Raw genomic sequence first — 22,117 nt, forward strand, 5'->3', positions numbered from 1 at the left:
TTTGGAAAGCAAAACACTAAACCACCACTAATGTACAGAATTGAAAGTAGTTTTGATAAAATATAAAATTAAAAAATTACAAGTTAAGAACATATATACAATGGGTATATACATGTATAAAACATACATATAACCATATATGTAGGTAAACATGCAACTGAGATAATGAAATAAGGATGTTCGACGATTTGCGCACCAGGACTTCCTCCATCATCATAATCTGCATTCCTGGGTCCTACAGAGGGATGAACAGGAAAGAGTAAGGATGTCTTCCAGCCCAGTCTCTCTGGCCACATCAAAGATCTCTGTATCCTAACAAAACGCAGATGATATTTTACCTAGAAGCATCAATAGGAAACAAATCATGTTTAAAACCATATAAAACTGAAATGCACATATTAAAAATAAAGAAAAGTTAAGTCCAAATGGGAAAACACATGGTTTGAAAGATGAGACTCATCTGATGTCAGTGATTCTGAACACTTAGAAATTACAGTGACTGAAAGCACTAGTCCTCTGATCATAAGAATATCTAAAGTTATCTCAGAATATAGGTAGTTCACAAAAAGACACACACAAATGGCCCATAAACATATGAAAAGCTTTTCAATGTCATACAATGAAATAAATACAAATTAAAATTACAGAGCTATTTCTTACCCATCACACTAGAAGCTCTGTGAGTGAAGCTGTGAACAGGCACTTTAATACATTGGTTGTGGGAGGCAAAATGACACAACTATAATGGAGAATATGGTAAAGTTTAATAAAACTACACATGCATTTATGGTTTGATTCAACAATCCTACTTCCAGGAACAGACTTGTACACCTCCAACAATATAAAGGAAACATGAAAAAGTTTGTTGTAACATTATTTGTGGTATAAATATTTGGGAATCAACCTACTTGCTCAAAGGAGATGGCACAAAAGGTAGAACCTGTACACGACAGACAGCTATACATTTGTTTAAAACAGCTACAGTCAGAAAACAGAAATCATATTGATCATACTAGAAAACCTGAAAAGATAAATGCTTTTTCTGCATCTATGGAGAATCATATGGTTTTTATTCTTTCATTAATATGGTGTATCATGTTCATTGACTTGAAAATACTGAACCATCCCTGCAATCCAGGAATAAAACCCACTTGATCGTGGTGAATAATTCTTTTAATGTACTGTTGGATCCTATTGGCTAGTACCTTGGTGAGAATTTTGGCATCCATGTTCATCAGGGATATTGCCCTGTAATTTTTCTTTTTCATGTAGTCTTTGATTTTGGAATCAAGGTAATGGTGGCTTTGTAGAATGAGTTTGCAAGTTTTCCTTCCATTTCTATTTTTTGGAACTGTTTTGAGGAAAATAGGTATTAACTCTTCTTTAAATGTCTGGTAGAATTCCCCTGGGAACTCATCTGGCTCTGCACTTTGGTTTTTTTAGATTTCTGATTACTGATTCAATTTTATTTTATTTTATTTTTTTTTTTTGCTGGTTAGAAGTCTGTTCAAACTTTCTATTTCTCCCTGTCTCCATTTTGGTAATTTGTAGGTTTCCAGGAATTTATCCATTTCTTTCAGACTACCCAGTTTGTTGGCATACAATTTTTCATGGTATTCTCTGATAATTCTTTGTATTTCTCTGGGTTTGTCTGTGACCTTTTTCATTCATGATTTTGTCTATTTGGGTCCTCTCTCTTTTTAAAAAGATTTTATTTAGGGACGCCTGGGTGGCTCAGTTGGTTGGACGACTGCCTTCGGCTCAGGTCATGATCCTGGAGTCCAAGGATCGAGTCCCGCATCGGACTCCCAGCTCCATGGGGAGTCTGCTTCTCTCTCTGACCTTCTCCTCGTTCATGCTCTCTCTCACTGTCTCTCTCAAGTAAATAAATAAAATCTTTAAAAAAAAATAAAAAAATAAAAAGATTTTATTTATTTGAGAGAAAGCATAAGCAGACAGAGTGGCAGGCAGAGAGGAAGAAGTAGGCTTCCTGCTGAGCAGAGAGCCTGACACAGGACTCGATCCTAGGACCCTGGATTCATGACTTGAGCTGAAGGCAGACACTTGACTGAGCCACCCAGGCATCCCATCTCTTTTGTTCTTGATAAGTCTTGCTGGGAGTTTATCAATTTTATTAATTCTTTCAAAGCAGAAGCTAATTAGCTTCATTAATCTATTCTACTGTTTTGTTGTTGTTTCTATATCATTTATTTCTGCTCTAATCTTTGCTCTTTCCCTTCTTCTGCTGGCATTAGGCTTTATTTGCTATTCCTTTTCTACCTCTTGTAGATGTAAGGTTAGGTTGTGTACTTCAGACTTTTCTTGCTTCTTGAGGCGTTGCAATATAACTGTATTAATAGACCTGTATTGCAATATACTAACTTCTTAGGACTGCCTTTGCTACATCACCAAGGTTTGGAATTATTATTTTCATTTTCATTTGCTTCCATATATTTTAAAAATTCTTCTTTAATTTCCTGGGTAACCCATTCATTCTTTAGTAGGATGTTCTTTAGTCTCCATGTATATGTGGTCTTTCCAAATTTTTCTTTTGGTTCACTTCCAGTTTCAAAGCGCTGTGGGGTCCATCTTTTTGTACAAGTTGAGGGCTGCATTGTGACCCAGTATATGCTCTATTCTGGAGAATGTTCCATGCGCACTTGAAAAGAAGTGTATTCTACTGCTTTAGGATGAAATGTTCAATGTTCAGAGTATATCTGTTAAGTCCATCTGACATTCAAAGCCATTGTTTTCTTGTTGAGCTTCAATGATCTATCCATTGCTATGAGTGGGGTGTTAAAGTCTCCTACAATTATTTTATTATCAATGAGTTTCTTTATGTTTATTATTAATTAACTTATATATTTGGGAGCTCCCAAGTTGGGGGCATATTTACAATAGTTAGATCTTCCTGATGAATAGACCCCTTAAGTATAATATAAATCCCTTCTTCATGTCTTCTTACATCTTTGGTTTAAAATCTAGTTTTTTCTGATGTAAGTATGGCTATTCTTGTTTTCTTTTGACATCCATTAGCATGAAAGATGGTTTTCTGTCCTCTCACTTTCAATATGCAGATGTCTTTAGGTCTAAAATGAGTGTCTTGTATGCAGCATATAGATGGGTCTTGTTTTAAAATCCATTTGATACCCTATGCCTTTTGATTGGATCATTTAGTCCATCTACATTCACAGTGATTATTGAAAGATATGAATGTAGTACCATTGTGTTAACCTGTAGAGTTGGTGTTTCTTGTGATGTTCTCTGGTCTTTTCTAGTCTTTGCTGCTTTTGTTCTTTTTTCTTCTTTACTCAAAGAATCCCCCTTAAAATTTCTTACAGGGCTGGGTTAGTGGTCATGAACTCCTTCAGGTTTTGATAACCTCTTTCTTTCTCCTTCTGTTTTGAATGACTGCCTTGATAGATAAAGTATTCCTGGCTGCAGACTTTCCCCCATTCAGTATGTTGAATATTTCCTCTTTTCAGGCCTGCCAAGTTTCTGCGAACAGATTTGCTGTGAACTTCATATACCTTCCCTTGCAGGTTAAGAACTTTTTCCCCCTTTCTCCTTTCAGGATTCTTTACTTATCTGTATATTTTGTGAATTTGAATATGCTATGCCTTGGCGATGGTTGGCTTTTGTTGTTGAGTGGGAGTTCTCTGTGCTTCCCAGATTTTGATATCTGTGTCCTTCCCCAGATTAGGGAAGTTTTTCAGCTATAATTTGTTTGAATAAAACTTCTGTCTCCCTCTCTCTCTTTTCATCTTCTGGGACTACCAAGATATGAATGTCACTACATTTTAAAAAAATTTATTTATTTATTTATTTGACAGACAGAGATCACAAGTAGGTAGAAAAGCAGGCAGAGAGAGAGAGGAGGAGGAAGCAGACTCCCTGTTGAGCAGAAAGTCTGATGTGTGGCTCGATCCCAGGACCCTGGGATCATGACCTGCACCGAAGGCAGAGGCTTTAACCCATTGAGCCACCCAGGTGCCCCATGAATGTTACTACATTTTAAGAAGTCATTGAGTTCCTTAAGTCTATCTTTGTGGTCCGTTACCTTTCTTTCCCTCCTTTTCAGCTTCATTGTTTTCCATAATTTTATCTTCCATATCACTGATTCACTCCTCTGCTTCATCCATTCTTGTTTTTTATGGCTTCCACTTAGGACTGCATTTTGTTTATAGCATTTTAAATTTTGGCCTGAATAGATTTTAGTTCTTTAATTCTGCAGTAAGGGATTTCCTAAGGTCTTCTATGCTTTTTTCCAAGCCCAGCTAATAAATTATACTCATTTTAAATTCTAGTTCAGACATCTTAACTTATATCTGTATTGATTAAATTCCTGGCCGTAAGTACTAACGCCTGCTCTTTATTTTGGCGTGAATTTCCCTTGTTTCATCATTTTGTCCAGGAAAGAAAAGAATAAAAAGAAAACAACAACAAAACAACAACAATAAAACTAGATCCTGGGCATATGTTTGGTCTTCTTGTTAAAAGAATCTAGACTCCAAAATAAGAAAGTAAAATAAAATATAATGAAAGTAAACAAAAAATAAATATACACACATACACGCACACAAAGTATATATAAATAAAAATAGGGAAAAACTTGAAAAAATAAGAAAATAAATGAAATAATAATAATAAAAAGAATAAAAGTGTAAAGAAGGCTAGATACTACTTTCCCCTGGAGCTGAAACTTTGCAGCCCTCTATGATCAATGAACTGTGGGAGAGTTGTTTTTATTGGTCTTCTGGGGAAGGGGGCCATTGCACTGATGCTCAGGTGGCCTTACCCTAGCAAAAATCGCCTCCAGAGCACAGGGCAGCAGGGACTGGTATAAGTGGGTCTGGATTCCACTACGTGGTGCTGTTTTCTCCCTGAGGGGTTTCAGCACTGATGAGTGGGATAAATATGGCATAGACCCCCTCCCTAGCCCCAGAGTTGGAAGTTTACACCCTCTACTCTTCAGTGAGTGCTCAGAGAAGAGCAACCAATCTCTCTTATCACCCTGGTTTCTTTCAGAACCCTGCCTTCACGCTGCCTGTGTCTCAGTTTTTTTATTTCATGTCCATGACTGAGTTTCAGATTCAGATTTTAGGAACTCCTGTGGCATGGACCCACACTGATCCTCCTAGGGAGAACTTACATTTCTGCCATTTGCTGGTCTGTCCCAGGAAAGTGGTTGCAGGACCACGCCTGTGTGAACCGTGTGAACTGTGGTTCACAGTTTATGGCAACACAGAGCAGAGAGCTGGCACCTAGACTCACTGTTATACTGGGAACAGTACAGCACTTAGTTGCCACCCGTTCTTGTGACCCAGGTGATTCTCAGAGCAGGGTGTCACACCTGGAATTCCACCTTGCTTCACCACCTGAGCACCTTTAAGTTAGGCACATCCCCCTCAGTAGCAGACTTCTAAAACCTCTGATTCTGCATTTCACTCTGTAAACAGGCTCCTTCCTCACCATGGTATCCACAGCTCTGTCTCCCTGAATTCAAGTCTCTGTACCTACCTACCAAAAGGTGGTGGATTTTCTACTTGTAGACTTGTAGTTTTTGTTCTCTTGGATCTCTGATTGATTTCCTAGGTGCTCAGAGTGATTTGATAACTAATTAGCTATAGTCAAGGGACAAGTTTAGGGTGCCCCTAATCCTCCATCATCTTAACTCCACCCCTCATAAAGATTTATTTACATCTGCACTTCTGGGAGTTTTGTTTTTAGCTCCTGTGTTTAGATCATTAGTCCATTTTGAGTTGATTTTTGTATATAGGGTGAAGTAGTGGAAAAACAGTTGTCCTAACATCATTTGTTAAAGAAATTGTTCTCTCCCACAGAATGGACTTTGCATCATTTTCTTAAGTATTTATTTATTTAACATATAATGTGTTATTTGCTTCAGGGGTACAGGTCTGTGAATCATCAGTCTTACACAATTCACAGCACTCACCATAGCATAAACCCTCCCCAATGTCTATAACCCAGCCACTCTATCCTTATCCCCCCATCCTCCAGCAACCCTCGGTTTGTTTCCTGAGATTAAGAGTCTCTTACAGTTTGTCTCCCTCTCTGGTCCCATTTTGTTTCATTTTTTTCCCTCCCTTCCCCCCATGACCCCCACCCTGCCTCTCAAACTCTTCATATCAGAGAGAACATATGACAATTGTCTTTCTCTGATTGACTTCTTTCACTTAGCATAAACCTCTAGTTCCATCCACATCGTTGCAAATGGCAAGATTTCAGGTTTTTTATGGCTGCATAGTATTCCATTGTGTGTATATATGTGTGTGTGTGTGTGTGTATGTTTGTGTGTGTGTGTATACCACATCTTCTTTACCCATTCATCTGTTGGTGGACATTTGGTTCTTTCCATAGTTTGATTATTGTGGACATTGCTGCCATAAACATTCAGGTGCATGTGCCCCTTTGGATCACTACATTTGTATCTTTAGTAGTACTTTGCACCATTTTCAAAAATTGGTCATAAATATGTGGACTTCTAGACTCTCAATTTTATATCATTGGTCTATTCCTGTTCTTATGCCAGTGCAAGACTGTTTTAATTACTGTAGCATTGTAGTAAGTTCTGTAGTAAGCATTGTAGTAAGTTTACATCCCCCACAGTAGCAGACTTTTAAAAGCTCTGATTTTGCATTTCACTCTGTAAGCAGGCTCCTTCCTCACCATGACAACTCTGTCTCTCTGAATTCAAATCTTTGTACCTACCTACCAAAAAGTGGTGGATTATGGGTAATGTGTACCAAAAGGTGGTGGAGTTGGATAGTGTGAATCCTCTAACTTTGCTCTTTTTAAAAACTGTTTTTACAAGTTGGGTCTCTTGCAATTCTATATGAATTTGAAGACTGGCTTTTCTCTTTCTGCATAAAAAGCTTTTGATAGTGATTGTGATGGATCAGTAGGTTAATTACGGGTAGTACTGACATCTTTATTTTTTAAGTAGGCTCCACAACCAGTGTGTAGCCCAATGCATGGCTTGAACTCACAACCCTAAGATCAAGACCTGAGCTGAGGTCAAGAGTCAGACACTTATCTGACTGAGCCACCCATGTGCCCCCAAAGACATCTTAACAATATTAGGTCTTCCTACCCAGGAACTTTGGCCATCTTCACATTTATTTAAAACTTCTTTAACTTCTTTCAACAGTGCATAGTAGTTTTCACCATAAGCCCCTTGAACCTCTTTGGCTAAATTTATTCTTCAGTATTATGTCCTCTGCTCTGTCTTTTCTACTATTCAGCCATTCAACTAGTTTTTTTTTTTAAATACATCATTGTATTTTTAAGTTTATAATTCCTTGTTTATAATTTCTGTGTCTTTGCTAAGATTTTCTTTTTCACTTCAAGACAATTTTAATTTATTGTTGAAACATTTTTTATGGTGGCTGCTTTGAAATCTTTGTTAGATAATTCCACCCTCTGATTCATCTCCATGTTTGTGTCAGTTGATTGTTTTTACTCATTCAAATTGTGATTTTCTTCAAAACAAGCAAGAAAAAAAAAAGGAAAAAAAAACAAGCAAGGAAAGGGAAAAAAATAAGAGAGAGAGAAATCAAGAAACAGAGTCTTAATTTTAGAGAACTGATGTTACCAGAGGGCAGGTGGGCAGAGAAATGAATGAAATAGGTGATAAGGATTAAAGAGTGCATTTGTAATGAGCACTGAGTAATGTACAGAATTACTGAATTACTATATTGTACACCTGAAAGAAATAAAGCACTGTCTGTTAACTAATTGGAATTAAAATAAAAACTTTTTAAAAAGCAATAAAAACTTTTTAAAAAATTTAAAAACTTGGCTGCGTTAAAACATAAAAATCTAGTCATCAAAAGAAAATCTGATCACCACAAAAAAAAAAAAAAAAAGAAAAAACTGAAAGGAAAGCCACAAACTGGAAAAATATACCTGTAATACATATGAGAGACAAGGGGTCCATGTGTAGGATATACAAAGAAATTGGCCAATTAATATGTAAAATAGATTTTGCCACAGAAAATTGGGGGGAAAGATCAAATATATACCTCACTAAAGAATAATTTATTACTTAAAACATGGACATATGCTAATCTCATCAGGAACCAAGGAAATGAAAATTAAAACCAAAAGTTGCATACCACTTCACAACTGTGGAATTAACTAATTCATATCCATGGAATTAGTAAATATAAACATCTGAAAATATTAAGTTTAATAATAAGAACTTTCAGACACTGTTGCTGGGAGTCTGAACTAGTATCATCGCTACAGAAAACAAGAGAATTTATGTAATAAATTTTAAGATGTGACCATGCCCCAGAAATTCTATGTACAAGCATATACCCAGAGTATCTAATGTTCATAGTAGCACTGTTTCAGTAGCAAAAAAAAAAAAAAAAAAAGTTATAAACATCCCAGGTGTCCAGTAGCAAAACTAGTAAGTAAATTGTGATCTCTTTATATAATGTAATATTATTCTGTAAATAAATGAATTAGAGCCCCCCCCCCCCAAAATTGTGGTTTTCTTGGATCTTTATGGACAGGTAATTTTCTATTTTATCCTATTCATTTTCTCAATTATGTTGGGAGACAGGATCCTATTTAAATCTATCATTACATCAAGCAGTGAGCCTATTTCAGTTTAGCATACAGGTAGTAGCTGGAATCTAGTACAAATACCTGGGGACACAAACACAGTCAAATAGTAATTATAATAAAACTTGAAATGTTAAGTACACACTTCGAGCCAATGCATACTGTTGAGCCTAAATCCATTATCAGCATATGGATAATTCTGACTTAGTAAATGGAAGGCAGTTGGTATGGAAGCATGGAGTCATGGAAGGATGGGACATACAGAAAGAATATATATTGTCCTACCAGGAGTTTTATTCATTTTATCTTCTACTAACATGCATCTGCATTATAAACATAGAACTTGGCTCCATGTCTAGAAATTATAGATTGATAATTTATTTCTAACACCATCAGGATAGAATGCCTAACAAGATCTGATAAGCAGACACCAAGTTCAAGGCATTGTATTTCTTTCTCCTTCCCATGGGCTATGGTATAATCAGATCTTTTCTCAGTGCTTATGGATATCCTAGTTCTGAATCAATGTGGCTGAGCCTTGGACTCTTTTCTGTTCATTTATGAAAGGACTTAAGTTATGTGTTTCATTCAAAGAAAAAGAATTTTTTTTTTGTCTTTACATGCTTGGTTCCTTGTTAGTGAAAATGCATCTGCTCTGTAGCTTATATCACCACTCTTCATAGAACTAGAAGCAATGCCTGAGTAGTCAAAGTTTCCCATGAGTCTAAGGCCTTCTGTATGTAGTTCGTATCATAGTCTAACAATTAATAGCACAGAAATTAGTTACTCAGACCTGGATTCACATTCTTGTTCTATTGTATACTAGTAGTTTGATATTGGGAAAACTGGTTGCTTCATCCATAAAATTGGGTTAGTAATAGCAAAGTCATCCTAGAAACTGGAAGTACAACTACTAGAAAACTATGTATTTAGAAAACTCTAAATATAACATTCTCACCTGAAGTGGCAGAGGGTCACTGCTGCTTTTGAAGTCAGTGTCAAAAATGACGGCAGCCAGTACTTTATGAGATCCATAGTCATACTTAAGGTAGTTCTCAAGCTCCATTTCTGAAGCAAACCCTCGAACTGTAGAAAAGATTATGTTCATTATAATGGGAATATATGGTAATTCCTCCTGAGGGGGAATACATGGATAAAATCTTATCCTAATACTATTAACTTAAAAACACTGTTTTTCAAATATTGGTATCGTAACTACTTAATGGATACTGGGTTCAAAACAATTTTTACTTTAATTTTAAATAGCAATCATTATAAAATATATATAAAGACAAGTAATTTGTCATAAGGGAAATGCAAATCAAAATCACGAGATACCAATTCAAATCCACTGAGATAATTATAAACAAAAAGACTCATGATAATAAGTGCTGGTGAGAACATGGAAAAACTGGAACCTTCATAAGCTGCTGATCAGAGTATAAAATAGTAAAACAATTTTAGATAATTTTAGATAACAACTTTTGGTATCCCCTCAAAAAGTTAAACATAGTTACTACAGGACATATTCATTCCACACTTAGGTATATAACCAAAAGAAATGAAAACTTATGCCTATATAAAACTTAAAGATGAATGTTCATAGTGGTACAATTTATAACAGGCAAAAGAAAAGGTGGAAACAACCCAAATGCCCATCAACTGATGAAGGATATACAAATAAATGCAGTATATCCATACAATGGGCTATTACCTGACAATGAAAAGTAATGAAGTATTGATACAAACCACAACATAGATGAACCTTGAAAACATTATGCTAAGTGGAAAAAACCAGTCACAAAAGACCACAACTTCCATATACATAGAATTTAAATAAAAATTTTATACATAAACCATTTACATAAAAGGTAGGCGAATCTAAAAGTAGATTTAGATTAGTGTTTTCCTAATCCTGGTGGGATGGAAAATTATATAGAGTCATGACTGAAGGTTCCAGAGTTTATTTTTGGTGACAAAAATGCCCTATAATTGATTGTGGTAGTGGATACATAACTCTGTGAATATACCAAAAGCCACTGAATTGTATGCTTTAAATGGGTGAATATATGGTATGTGTTTTAGATCTCAAAAAGCTGTTTTGCAGTTTTTTTTTTTTTTTTTTTTTTTTTTAAGCAGGCTCCACACCCAATGTGGGGCTTGAAATCCCAACCCTGAAAGCAAGAGTCACAGGCTCTACCAACTGAGCCAGCCAGGGGCCCACAAAAAGCTGTCTCAAAATAAAATAAATCAGGAGGCAGAGATCATTTCGAATTGTGCTTTTGAAAAAAATAACACATTTGATGGCTCAATAGCTATACAGAGATAACAGAGGAAGGAGTCAGTGAAGACAGATCAGTAGACATGACCTAATCTGAACAAGAGAGGGGGAAAAATGGGAAAATACTCAAATAGATTCTTAAATACACACACACACACACACACACACACACACACACACAATGTATTTTCACATCTTCTTTACCCATTCATCTATTGACGGACATTTAGGTTCTTTTCATAGTTTGATTATTGTGGACATTGCTGCCATAAACATTCAGGTGCACGTGCCCCTTTGGATCACTTCATTTGTATCTTTAGTAGTACTTTGCACCATTTTCAAAAATTGGTCACAAATATGTGGACTTCTATACTCTCAATTTTATATCATTGGTCTATTCCTGTTCTTATGCCAGTGCAAGAAATTTTAATTACTGTAGCATTGTAGTAAGTTTTGTAGTAAGCATTGTAGCAGACTTTTAAAACCTCTGATTTTGCATTTCACTCTGTATGCAGGCTCCTTCCTCACCATGGTATCCACAGCTCTGTCTCCCTGAATTCAAGTCTCTGTACCTACCTACCAAAAGGTGGTGGATTGTGGATAATGTGAACCAAAAGGTGGTGGAGTTGGGTTAAGTGAATCTAGGTATATTTCTCCAGTTTGTGGCTTTCCTTTCAGTTTTTTTGTGGTGATAAGATTTTCTTTTGATGACTAGATTTTTATGTTTTAATGCAGCCATGTTTTTAATTTTTTTTCTATATCCTTTTTAAAAAGTTTTTACTTAAATTCCAGATTTATTTGTGGGACAATATGACTTTCAGAAATAATTGTTGAAAACTCTCCAACTTTGGTGAAAGACAGAAACTTACAGATTCAAAATGCTCAGTAAACCCCGAACAGAATAAACCAAAAGAATCCACACTTAGACATATCATAATCATAGTTTTGATAAGTAAGGACAGAAAATATCTTGAAAGCAGCCAGAGAGAAATGATACATCACCTACAAGAAAACAAGGATTCTTCTCAAAAACCAATGACGTCAGAAGAAACTGAAAAATGCTTTTTAAATATGTTGAGAGGACTGTCAACCCCAAATTTTATACCAAATGAAATAATCTTTAGGAATGAAGATGAATTAAAGACATTCTTAGATGAAGGGAAACAAAGGGAACTCATTGTCAGAAGACCTGTTCTAAAAAACTGTTAAAATTCTTTAGAAAGAAGAAAAATGATAGAAGAAACCTGGAACTTGGAAATTCAAAAACAAAGCTGGGGGCATCACTCTGCTTGATTTTATGCCATATTACAAAGCTCTGATCATCAAGACAGCATGGTAGTGGCACAAAAAAAGACACATAGATCAATGGAACAGAATAGAGACTCAAGAAATGGACCCTCAACTCTATGGCCAACTAATCTTTCGACAAATCAGGAAAAAATATCCAATGGAAAAAAGACTGTTTCTTCAATAAATCATGTGGGAAAACTGGACAGCTCATACAGAAGAATGAAACTGGACCATTCTCTTACATCATACATAAGGATAAACTCTAAATGGAGGAAAGACCTCACTGTGAGACAGGAATCCATCAAAATCCTAGAGGAGAACATAGGCAGTACTCTTTGAAATTGGCCACAGCAACTTCTTTCATGATATGTCTCCAAAGGCAAAGGAAACAAAAGCAAAAATGAACTTTTTAAAAAAAGTTTTTATTTTTTGACAAAGAAAGAGACAGTCAGAGAGGGAAAACAAGCAGGGGGAATGGGAGAGGGAGAAGCAGGCTTCCCACGGAGCAGGGAGCCCAATGTGGGGCTCGATCCCAGGACTCTGGGATCATGACCTGAGGCACAGGTAGACACTTAATGACTGAGCCATCCAGGTGCCCCAAAAATGAACTTTTATATTGACTTCATCAATATGAAAAGCTTCTGCACAGCAAAGGAAACAGTCAACAAAACTAAGAGGGAAACCACAGAATGGGAGAAGATATTTGCAAATGACACTACAGACAAAGGGCCAGTTTCCAAGATCTATAAAGAACTTCTCAAACTCAACACCCATAAAAAAGAAATAATCCAGTCAAAAAATGGGCAGAAGAATGAACAGACACTTCTCCAAAGAAGACATACAAATGGCTAACAGAAAAAAAATTAAGTGTTCAACATCACTAACCATCAGGGAAATTCAAATCAAAACCACATTGAGATACCACCTTACACCAGTTAGAATGGCAAAAAGTAACAAGACAGGAAACAAGTGTTGGCAAAGACGTGGAGAAAGGTGAACACTCTTACACTGTTGGTGGGAATGCAAGCTGGTACAGCCACTCTAGAAAACAGTATGGAGGTTCCTCAGGATATTCAAAATAGAGCTACCCTATGACCCAGCAATCGCACTACTGGGTATTTACCTCAAAGATGCAGATGTAGTGAAAAGAAGGAGCACATGCATCCCACTGTTCATAGCAGCAATGTCCACAATAGCCAAACTGTGGAAGGAGCCAAGATGTCCTTCAACAGATGAATGGATGAAGAAGATGTGGTCCATATATACAATGGAATATTACTCAGCCATCAGAAAGGATGAATACCAACCATTTGCACCAATATGGATGGAACTGGAGGGGATTATGGTAAGTAAAATAAGTCAAGCAGAGAAAGACAATTAACATATGGTTTCACTCATATGTGGAACATAAATAGCACTGAAGACTATAGGTGAAGGGAGGGAAAACTGGAGGAGGGAAATCAGAGAGGGAGACAAACCATGAGAGAGTATGGACTCTTGGAAACAAAATGAAGGTTTCAGAGGGGTGGGGATTGAAGGATGGGGTCACTGGGTGATGGATATTAAGGAGGGCATGTGCTGTAGTAAGCACTGGGTGTTATATGCAACTGATGAATCACTGAAGATTACATCAAAAACTAACGATGTACTATATGGTAGCTAACTGAACATAATAAAAAAAAAAAAAGAATGAGGCTACAAACAAGAGCTATGGTAAATATCTGGGTAAATAGTTTTCTTAAGTTCTTTGAAATATGTTCATAAATCACAACATTTTCTGGTATAGCTTTCACTTGTGTAGATGTGAAAATAAAGTAGTAAAATGTTTTAAGTTGATTGTGAAAAATTATGCATGCATTTTTTAAACCCAAGAGCAAATAATAATATATCATAAGTCCAATTTTTCATTTTTTTCTTTCATGAATGGTGTGTAAGAATCCTTCAACTAACTATGAAGTTACAAAGATTGTCTGTTCTCTCCTAAATGTTTTATCATTTTACTTTTATTTTTTTATTTTTATTTTTTTAAAGATTTTATATATTTATTTGACAGAGAGAGAGAGAGCAAAAGCAAGCAGTGCAGCAGGCAGAGGGAGAGGGAGAAGCAGAATCCCAGCTAAGCAGAGGGCCTGACATGGGGTTCCATCCCAGGACCCTGGAATCATGACCTGAGCTGAAGTCAGATGCTTAACTGACTGAGCGACCCAGGTGTCTCTCAGTTTACTTTAATATCTGTGATCCATTTTGATGTATTTTTTTAGATCTGTGATGTAGGTTCTTTTAGACCTGTGATCCATTTTGATGTGAGGTTTCATTGTTTTGGCTACTGATGTATAATTGTTTAGCACTATTTGTTGAAAAACTTACCCTTCCACTATTGTAAACAGTATTTTGGCATATTTGTGTAGTTCTATCTCTGTATTCTCTACAGGTATAACTTGTTTTATTGCACTTTGCAGATACTGTGTTTTTTAAAAATTGAAGGTCTGTGGCAACTCTGAGTCAAGCAAGTCTAGTGATACCATTTTCCAATAGCATTAACTCATTTCATCTATATGTCACATTTTGGTAATTCTTGCAATATTTCAAACTTATTCATCATTATTATATTTGTATGGTGATATGTGATCAGTGACTATGACTTAATGAAAGCTCAGATGGTAGTATTTTTTAGCAATAAAGTATTTTTAAGTTCAGGTATGAGTTGCTTTTTTAGACATAATGTGACTGCATACTTAACAGACTACAGTATAGTGAAAACATAACTTTTATATGCACTGGGAAATGAAAAAATTCATTTGACTAGCTTTACTACAGTGGTCTGAAACTGAACCTGTGGTGTGCCTATATTGTTTCATTTATCTATGTGTCTATCCCTCCACCAATACCACACTATCTTTATAGTTACATTGCAAGTTTCAAAACTGGGAATTTAAAATTGGGAAATTAAAATTGAAAATTGTGACTCCTTTAATTTTATTCTTTTTTTAAAAACACTGCTTTATCTCCACTGAAAAACAATTTTGTAAGTGTTACAGAAAACCTTAATTTCTAACCTTTTATACTGGTGTTCAGATTCCTCTTTACATTCTCAATGATCTCCTGTATCACATCAATATTAGAAGGCACATAAGTCAATTCCCATTCTTCAGGATTTTTGAGGAAAGAAGGCAAAGAATTGACGGGCTGAGGAGTATAACTATAAGGTCCAACAACTTTTATAGCAATGTGTGTACGGAATACCAAAATCATCACTGGGAACACCAGTGCTGTTAAGATTTCCAATGTTAAAGTAAAGAACTGCCTCCTCTAGAAGAGAAACAAAAAGATGGTGTTAATTAATTTAAGGACACACATTCAATGCAAATGAATAGTTCTATGATATTAAACTCCTGACGGTTTTACTCTGGAACAGCCAAGTACTTCCCAGACTGTCTTGTTGCACCTTCACCTCCATCCCTCCCAACTTTCTTTCTTTCTTTTTTTTTTTTTAATAAAGATTTTATTTATTTGACAGAGAAATCACAAGTAGACAGAGAGGCAGGCAGAGGGGGAGAGGGAAGCAGGCTCCCCACTGAGCAGAGACTACCCAACCCCTCAATGCAGGGCTCAATCCCAGGACCCTGAGATCATGACCTGAGCCGAAGGCAGAGGTTTAACCCACTGAGCCACCCAGGCGCCCCCTGTTCCCAACTTCCTTATAGGCCATACTATTCTACTGATTAACTCAGTTTTATACATTTGGAAGAGCTACCTTAGAGCTCTGGAACTGATTTTTTCAAAAGTATGTATACACACATATACACACAACCCTGAACTGCAACAAATGGCCATTTATTAACATTTTACACAGCCTTTACTCACCTTTAAGGTAAAATTTTTCCAGAGGAGCACTGCAAATTGGTTGAATGTCAACAAATCCATTCTCTACAATTCACCTCCAGGGGTAGAGGAAAGGTTTTATAATATTAAGTCACCTAATAATGTGAACATCAAGCAAATAACAGAATTACTTCTTTCTCCTAATGTTCTTCTTAATCGGCCTCAAATATTGATAGCAGGAATAACTACATATTGGAAATAAAGAAAGTCCACCTGTTTTCATTTTTATATTTGTTTACTTGGTATCTAATGAACTTCTAATACATTTCAAATATAAGATGTGGTTCCATTTCTCCAAATGGTTATATGCCTGAAGGTATGAGGGCTGAATCCTAATTCTTTCACAGAATGATGGCATGAATGGTCTCACAATGATATATTTAGCCAAATAAAACACATATGTACATGCAATAAGGAAAATATCCATGAATACACTAATATAAATACTTGTAATACCAAAAAAATCTAAATTCATGGGACTGTAACAAGTGGAAAGATAATTCTTGGCAGACCACCATTGCCAGGGCACTGCATTGACAGGAGACTGCAAAACAAGCTCAGTTTTCCTGTGAAACAGGCCTATTTACTTAGTCTAGAGTTTCAATCTGAGGGACAGACATAAGGTTTCACACACTTAGAGGCTAAGTACGTGGACCTAGGGAATGTAAGCAGGGAGACCACAATTCTTATGCACTCCTTTGTCCTTGCCAGAGCTCAATGATATCTCACAGAAAGAAGCTTATACAGTCATCTGGAACCTCAATTTTTATACCAAAATTATCCTCATGGAGATATAAAATATATGAATTTTCAGTGAAGAAACAGAAAGATTATCTAAGAAGTGCTCCATCAAAGCATAGGGAAATTCTGTCAAACCTTTGATAATCAGATAATTCCAACACTACTTAAGCTTTCAAGAGCATAGAAGTGAAACAATCAAGTTATTTTTAGGAAGCAAACCCAACTCCCCCAAAAGAAACAACATAATTCCACTTATATATCAATGAGATATTCTAAATATTACCAAATATAATCCAAGTATTAAAAAAATTATACTATAAGCAAGTGGCATTATTCCAGGAAAAAAAAGATGGTTCACTATTAGAAAATCTATTGTGGAACTCACAATGTTAATATATCTCACATGGAAAAGTCTTATAATTACCTTCTTAGAAAGACCTTATAATTACCTTCTTTAAAAGGCCTCTGACAAAATTGAACTTCTGTTCCTGATTAAAATCACTTAAAAACTAATAGCAATTCATGAATATGTCCTAATACAGTAAAATGTATATACCCCACTTTAGAAAAAATAATGATGGCTACTATTCCCACTACAGGTTAACAATGTATTAGGATTTTAGACAATGAAATCAGACAAAACAAGAGTAAAACTATCTCTACCTGCAGATATAATTGCTTGACCCAAGAAAACCAATGTGAAAAATAAAAAATTTAATCTTCTTAAGGACAGAAAAATAAAGATTTGAAGGTATACATGCACCCTGATCTTTATAGCAGCATTATCAATAATAGCCAAGTGATGGAGAGAGTCCACATGTCCATCAACTGAAGAATGGATAAAGAAGATATGGTATAAATATACAATGGAATATTATTCGGTCATCAAACAGAATGAAATTTTGCCATTTATAATGATGTGGATGGAACTCCAAAGTATTATGCTAAGTGAAATAAGTCAGTCAGAGAAAGAAAACAGATGGACATATGGGAAGTAGACAGTGGGGGGGGGGAATAAACCATAAGGGGCTCTTAAAGATAGAGAACAAACTAAGGGTTGGTAGGTGGGAATGGGCTAGAAGGGTGATGGGTATTAAAGAGTACACTTGTGATGATCACTGGGTGTTGTATAAAAGCGATGATTCACTGAATTCTACTCCTGAGACCAATTTTGCATTGTATGTTAACTAAAACTTAAATTAAAAAAAAATTCAATCTTTTGAATTTTCATAGGATATAAAACTTTACTTATTTATAGTGACATATATAACATAAAAACCAGTAACTTTCATATACACAGAACTTATAAACAAAAAACTCATTACAAGACATAAAGAGAATACTCTAGTTTATAATGGCAACAAAAAGACAAAAATCTTATAAATAAATGTAATAAAAAATGCTGCAGGTTTATATGAAGAAAACTTTAAAGGCCTCTTATAGGGGTGTCTGGGTGACTTATTCGGTTAAGCATCTGCCTTCAGCTCAGGACACAATCTCAGGTCCTGGGACTGAGCCCCATGTCAGTCTGTCTGTCCAGTGGGGAGCCTGCTGCTCCCTCTCACTCTCCCTCTATGCTCTGATCTCTCTCTGTCTCTCTCTCAAATAAATAAATAAAATCTTTAAAAATAAATAAAGCCCTCTTGTAAAACTCAGAAACAGATTTGAACAGTTAGAAAAATATTCCTTGTTTTTCAATAGGATGATCCAAAATCATAAATATGTCATTTTTCTCCAAAGTCCACATATATTTAATGTTATCCCAATGAAAATAATAACCAGTAAGTATCCTTTCATTCTAAAGTTATTTGGAAAGGTAATAAAGAACAGCTAGGAAAATACTGAAAAATAAGATTAATAAGGTGAACTTTAGCTCTACCAGATGCTAAAACATACTATAAAGTCTCTACACTTAAAAATGGGTGATAGCTGGGATGCCTACGTAGCTCAGTAGGTTAAGCCTCTGCCTTCGGCTCAGGTCATGATCCCAGGGTCCTGGGATGGAGCCCCATATCAGGCACTCTGCTCAGCAGGGAGCCTGCTTCTCCCTCTCTATCTGCCTGTCTCTCTGCCTACATCTGCCTTCTTGTGATTTCTCTGTCAATAAATAAATAAATAATCTTAACAAAAAAAATGGGTGGTAGGGGCAACCGGGTAGCACAGGTGGTTAAGCATCTGATGCTTGATCTCAGCTCAGGTCTTGATCTCAAGGTCCTGAGTTTAAGCCCTGCACTGGGCTCCTGTGGAGCCTAGTTTAAAAAAAAAAAAAAAAAAAAAAAAAAGTGGTACTAGTACATTAATCGTAAGCCAGAGAAATTGAACAAAATACAAAGTCTGGAAATAAACCAAAGTACATACAGAAACTCAGGATATGTTGTAGGTAACATTGAATTCACTGGGTAAAAGATGTATTTTTTAAAAAAAATGTTGCTGGAATAAATGGTCATTTGGAAACAGATAAAACGTGGGAGTGGGAAAAGACTCCACGAAGTAAAATCCACTAGCAATACAAGTTTCATAAAATAACATGTTTAAAAAGTACATCTTGTGCGGTTAACATGAGTAAATTAAAGAAACAAATGACAAACTGAGAAAACTAGCAACTTATAGGCAAAGGGCTAATCTCTCTAAAATGGAAGGGCGAAATAAGCACCAAAAAATAGAAAAAAAAAAAATAGTGTGGTATTGGTGAAGAGATAGAAACAGACCAACAACACAGATAAGGGTCCAGAAATACAATCAGATATTTATGATCCACATAACTGTGGTCAAATATTTTCTACAAATTACCAAGGAAATTCAACAGGTAAAGAAAAGACTTCAAAAAATGGTGCTAGGACAACTGGGTATGTGTATGGGAAAAAAAATGAGCACTGATCTTACCTCATACCACACATAAAAATGAATCCAAAATATATCACAGATCTATATTAAAAGCCTAAAAATTAAAGCTTTAAAAAGAAAACAGGAGAAAATCCTCAAAATCTGATATGTGAAGATTTCTGACTTAGGACACAAAAGAAAAATAAACTGGACGTAAGTAATAAAAAAAAATAAACTTTTACTGTTCAAAAGACACTGCTAAGAAAACTAAAAGGCAAGCCAGAAAAAGAAAATGTTTATAATTAATAAAATGTTTATAATACATGTATCTGATAAAGATCTCCTATCTAGAATACAAGTCATACAAAATTACAGAGACATAAAACAGAGCAGTACTCTAAGTATGGGAGGATGTGAGAAAGGGCATAAGAAGAAAGAGCCAGGCACAAAACGTACATCCCACATGATTGCATTCATGAAGAGGCAAAATCCTATCAAGGGTTAGGGTGTCCAGGGTGAGTGGTGGTTGAAAACAAAGGGGCAGGAGGATATTCTCTGTTGTGATACAAATGGTCTGTGTCTTCACAGAGGTATACATTTTTCAAAACTGATCAAACTGTCACTCAAAACCTGGGCATTCCATATTATGTAAATTATACTTCAAGTGAAAAAAATTTTAATATCATTACAGCTCCTATATACTAAGCGCGGAGGCTAAAAAACAATCTTCAGCATTAAGATTGTGACAAGACACCTTTGACAGCCCTATAGTGGGGCTAGTGTCATTTTCCTTTGGGTCCCAAACAACATGAAGCCTAGTACATTGCCCATTATTTATTTAAAGACTGCAATCCTGAACACCTCAATTAATACAAGACTAACCTTATTCAAAATGGCATGGCAGGTGTTTTGTTTACATGACAATGGCATAACATCAATTTATAATTCATACAGTCTTCTAACTGTGCAATTATGCTATTCTTGAATTTTTCATTAAAAGGTAGGGCTTCACATAAGGGTAAATATTACCCCTCAGTGGTAGATAAAAGACACTTAGTAGGTGTCTGCTACATTAACAATAAAGGGGTTTAAAGCAAAACAAAAGATTCATACAGAAAGGTCATCATTCACCAGAACACTGGAATTAGTAAGATAAAATGTACACAGATAGAATTACATAAATAATGGCAATCCCTTCAGTAAAATTCTATTTATCTGTTTCAAAGAGGAGGATAAAAACTGTGAGGATAATGGGAGGATAATATATTGTGAAGGGGGAAAAGATGAAAAACATTCTATTTGATATAAATACTTTTTTGTAAAGATATACATATATATTATTTTATGTAGAGAGAAGAAAAATGGCAGAATATATTCTAATTTGTTGACATTATTTGTCTCTCAAGAGTGAAATATAGATTAACACATTCTACAATTTGTTATGTCTGTAAGAACTTGAGTTCTCTACAATGCACATGTACCATTTTTCTAATCGTTTCTTCAGATGTTGGGAGTTATAAATCTGAAGAACTACCCGATGTACTGATTGACCCAAGAACTTCTTTCACTTGCTCTTATAGTGGGTAATATTTCAAAATATTAACTGTAAGTTTCCAACTTCATACAATTTTAGTGTCCCATCCCCCGTTCAAAAAAAAAAAAAATTTTTTTTTCCGGTCTCAAAAAGAGAGAGGAACACCTAAGCCTAAAAGGACAAAATCTAGTTCTTTCCAATTACCCTTTCTAGGGTAACACAAATGATTTGAAATTATGCACAAAGAGGAAAAGCAAAGCTTCTTAATACCCTGTCATCCCACCTTCTTTACTATCCCGAGGAACAGATCTGGGAGAATCTTCAGGCAGAGGAAGTCTGACTCCACAAGAGCCAGGCTAGGAACCAGTTCATCTATAATAATCTGGCCTTAAATACTAAATGCACACCCACTCCTGTCCACCCCAAACTTGGATGCAACCCTGGAGTGGGAAGGAGAAGAGAAGCTGGTGTGTCTAAAAAGTTTTAAGGCAACCTACTGATGTGTGGTCTCTAAAAAAACAATTAAATGGAGTTACTGAAAATTAAGCCATTATATTCCTTACAGTCCTAAATTCTTAGAATGAGACATATACTCACTATACTTCATTTTATTTTCTAAAAAGCACTGAGCTGTTCTGAATGAAACACAACAGCTTTCTTAATTCTGCTAAAACAAAAGTATCTTTCCTTTTAAATCTTCTGCCTACTTTGCATAAAATGAGGTGACCAAGATGGCCTGGATGTTCCTCTGAGCTGGACTAATACCATATATACGACTCTCCCTGGCTGTAAGTTCTGATCACCCTTTTCTCTGGGTATCCCCTTTAGAAAACCTTTAATTATACATCCTTTCTCTGTCTAAAACATACGCAACTCTTTTAAGGAGCCTCTTACCTGTTTCACCACCCCAAACTCACTCTCTGAAGGACCTGGGAGTCATCCTTTGTAATGTAATGTAATCCTGCCGGAAG

General features: G+C 35.7%; 1 protein-coding gene across 1 annotated transcript in view; it reads right to left on the reverse strand.

Moving 5' to 3' along the window:
- Positions 1–22,117, reverse strand: part of LOC131819762 (phospholipid-transporting ATPase ABCA3-like) — a 187,998-nt gene that overhangs the window by 164,466 nt on the left and 1,415 nt on the right. The window contains exons 2-5 of the mRNA XM_059155049.1: positions 16,031–16,143; positions 15,223–15,475; positions 9,554–9,681; positions 197–338 (exon numbers count right to left, since the gene is read on the reverse strand). Of these exons, the coding sequence (XP_059011032.1) occupies positions 197–338; positions 9,554–9,681; positions 15,223–15,475; positions 16,031–16,090 (583 nt within the window). The 5' untranslated portion in view covers positions 16,091–16,143. The remainder of the gene's footprint in view (positions 1–196; positions 339–9,553; positions 9,682–15,222; positions 15,476–16,030; positions 16,144–22,117) is intronic.

This window comes from Mustela lutreola, chromosome 17 (assembly GCF_030435805.1).
Source record: "Mustela lutreola isolate mMusLut2 chromosome 17, mMusLut2.pri, whole genome shotgun sequence".
NCBI classification, from domain to species: domain Eukaryota; kingdom Metazoa; phylum Chordata; class Mammalia; order Carnivora; family Mustelidae; genus Mustela; species Mustela lutreola.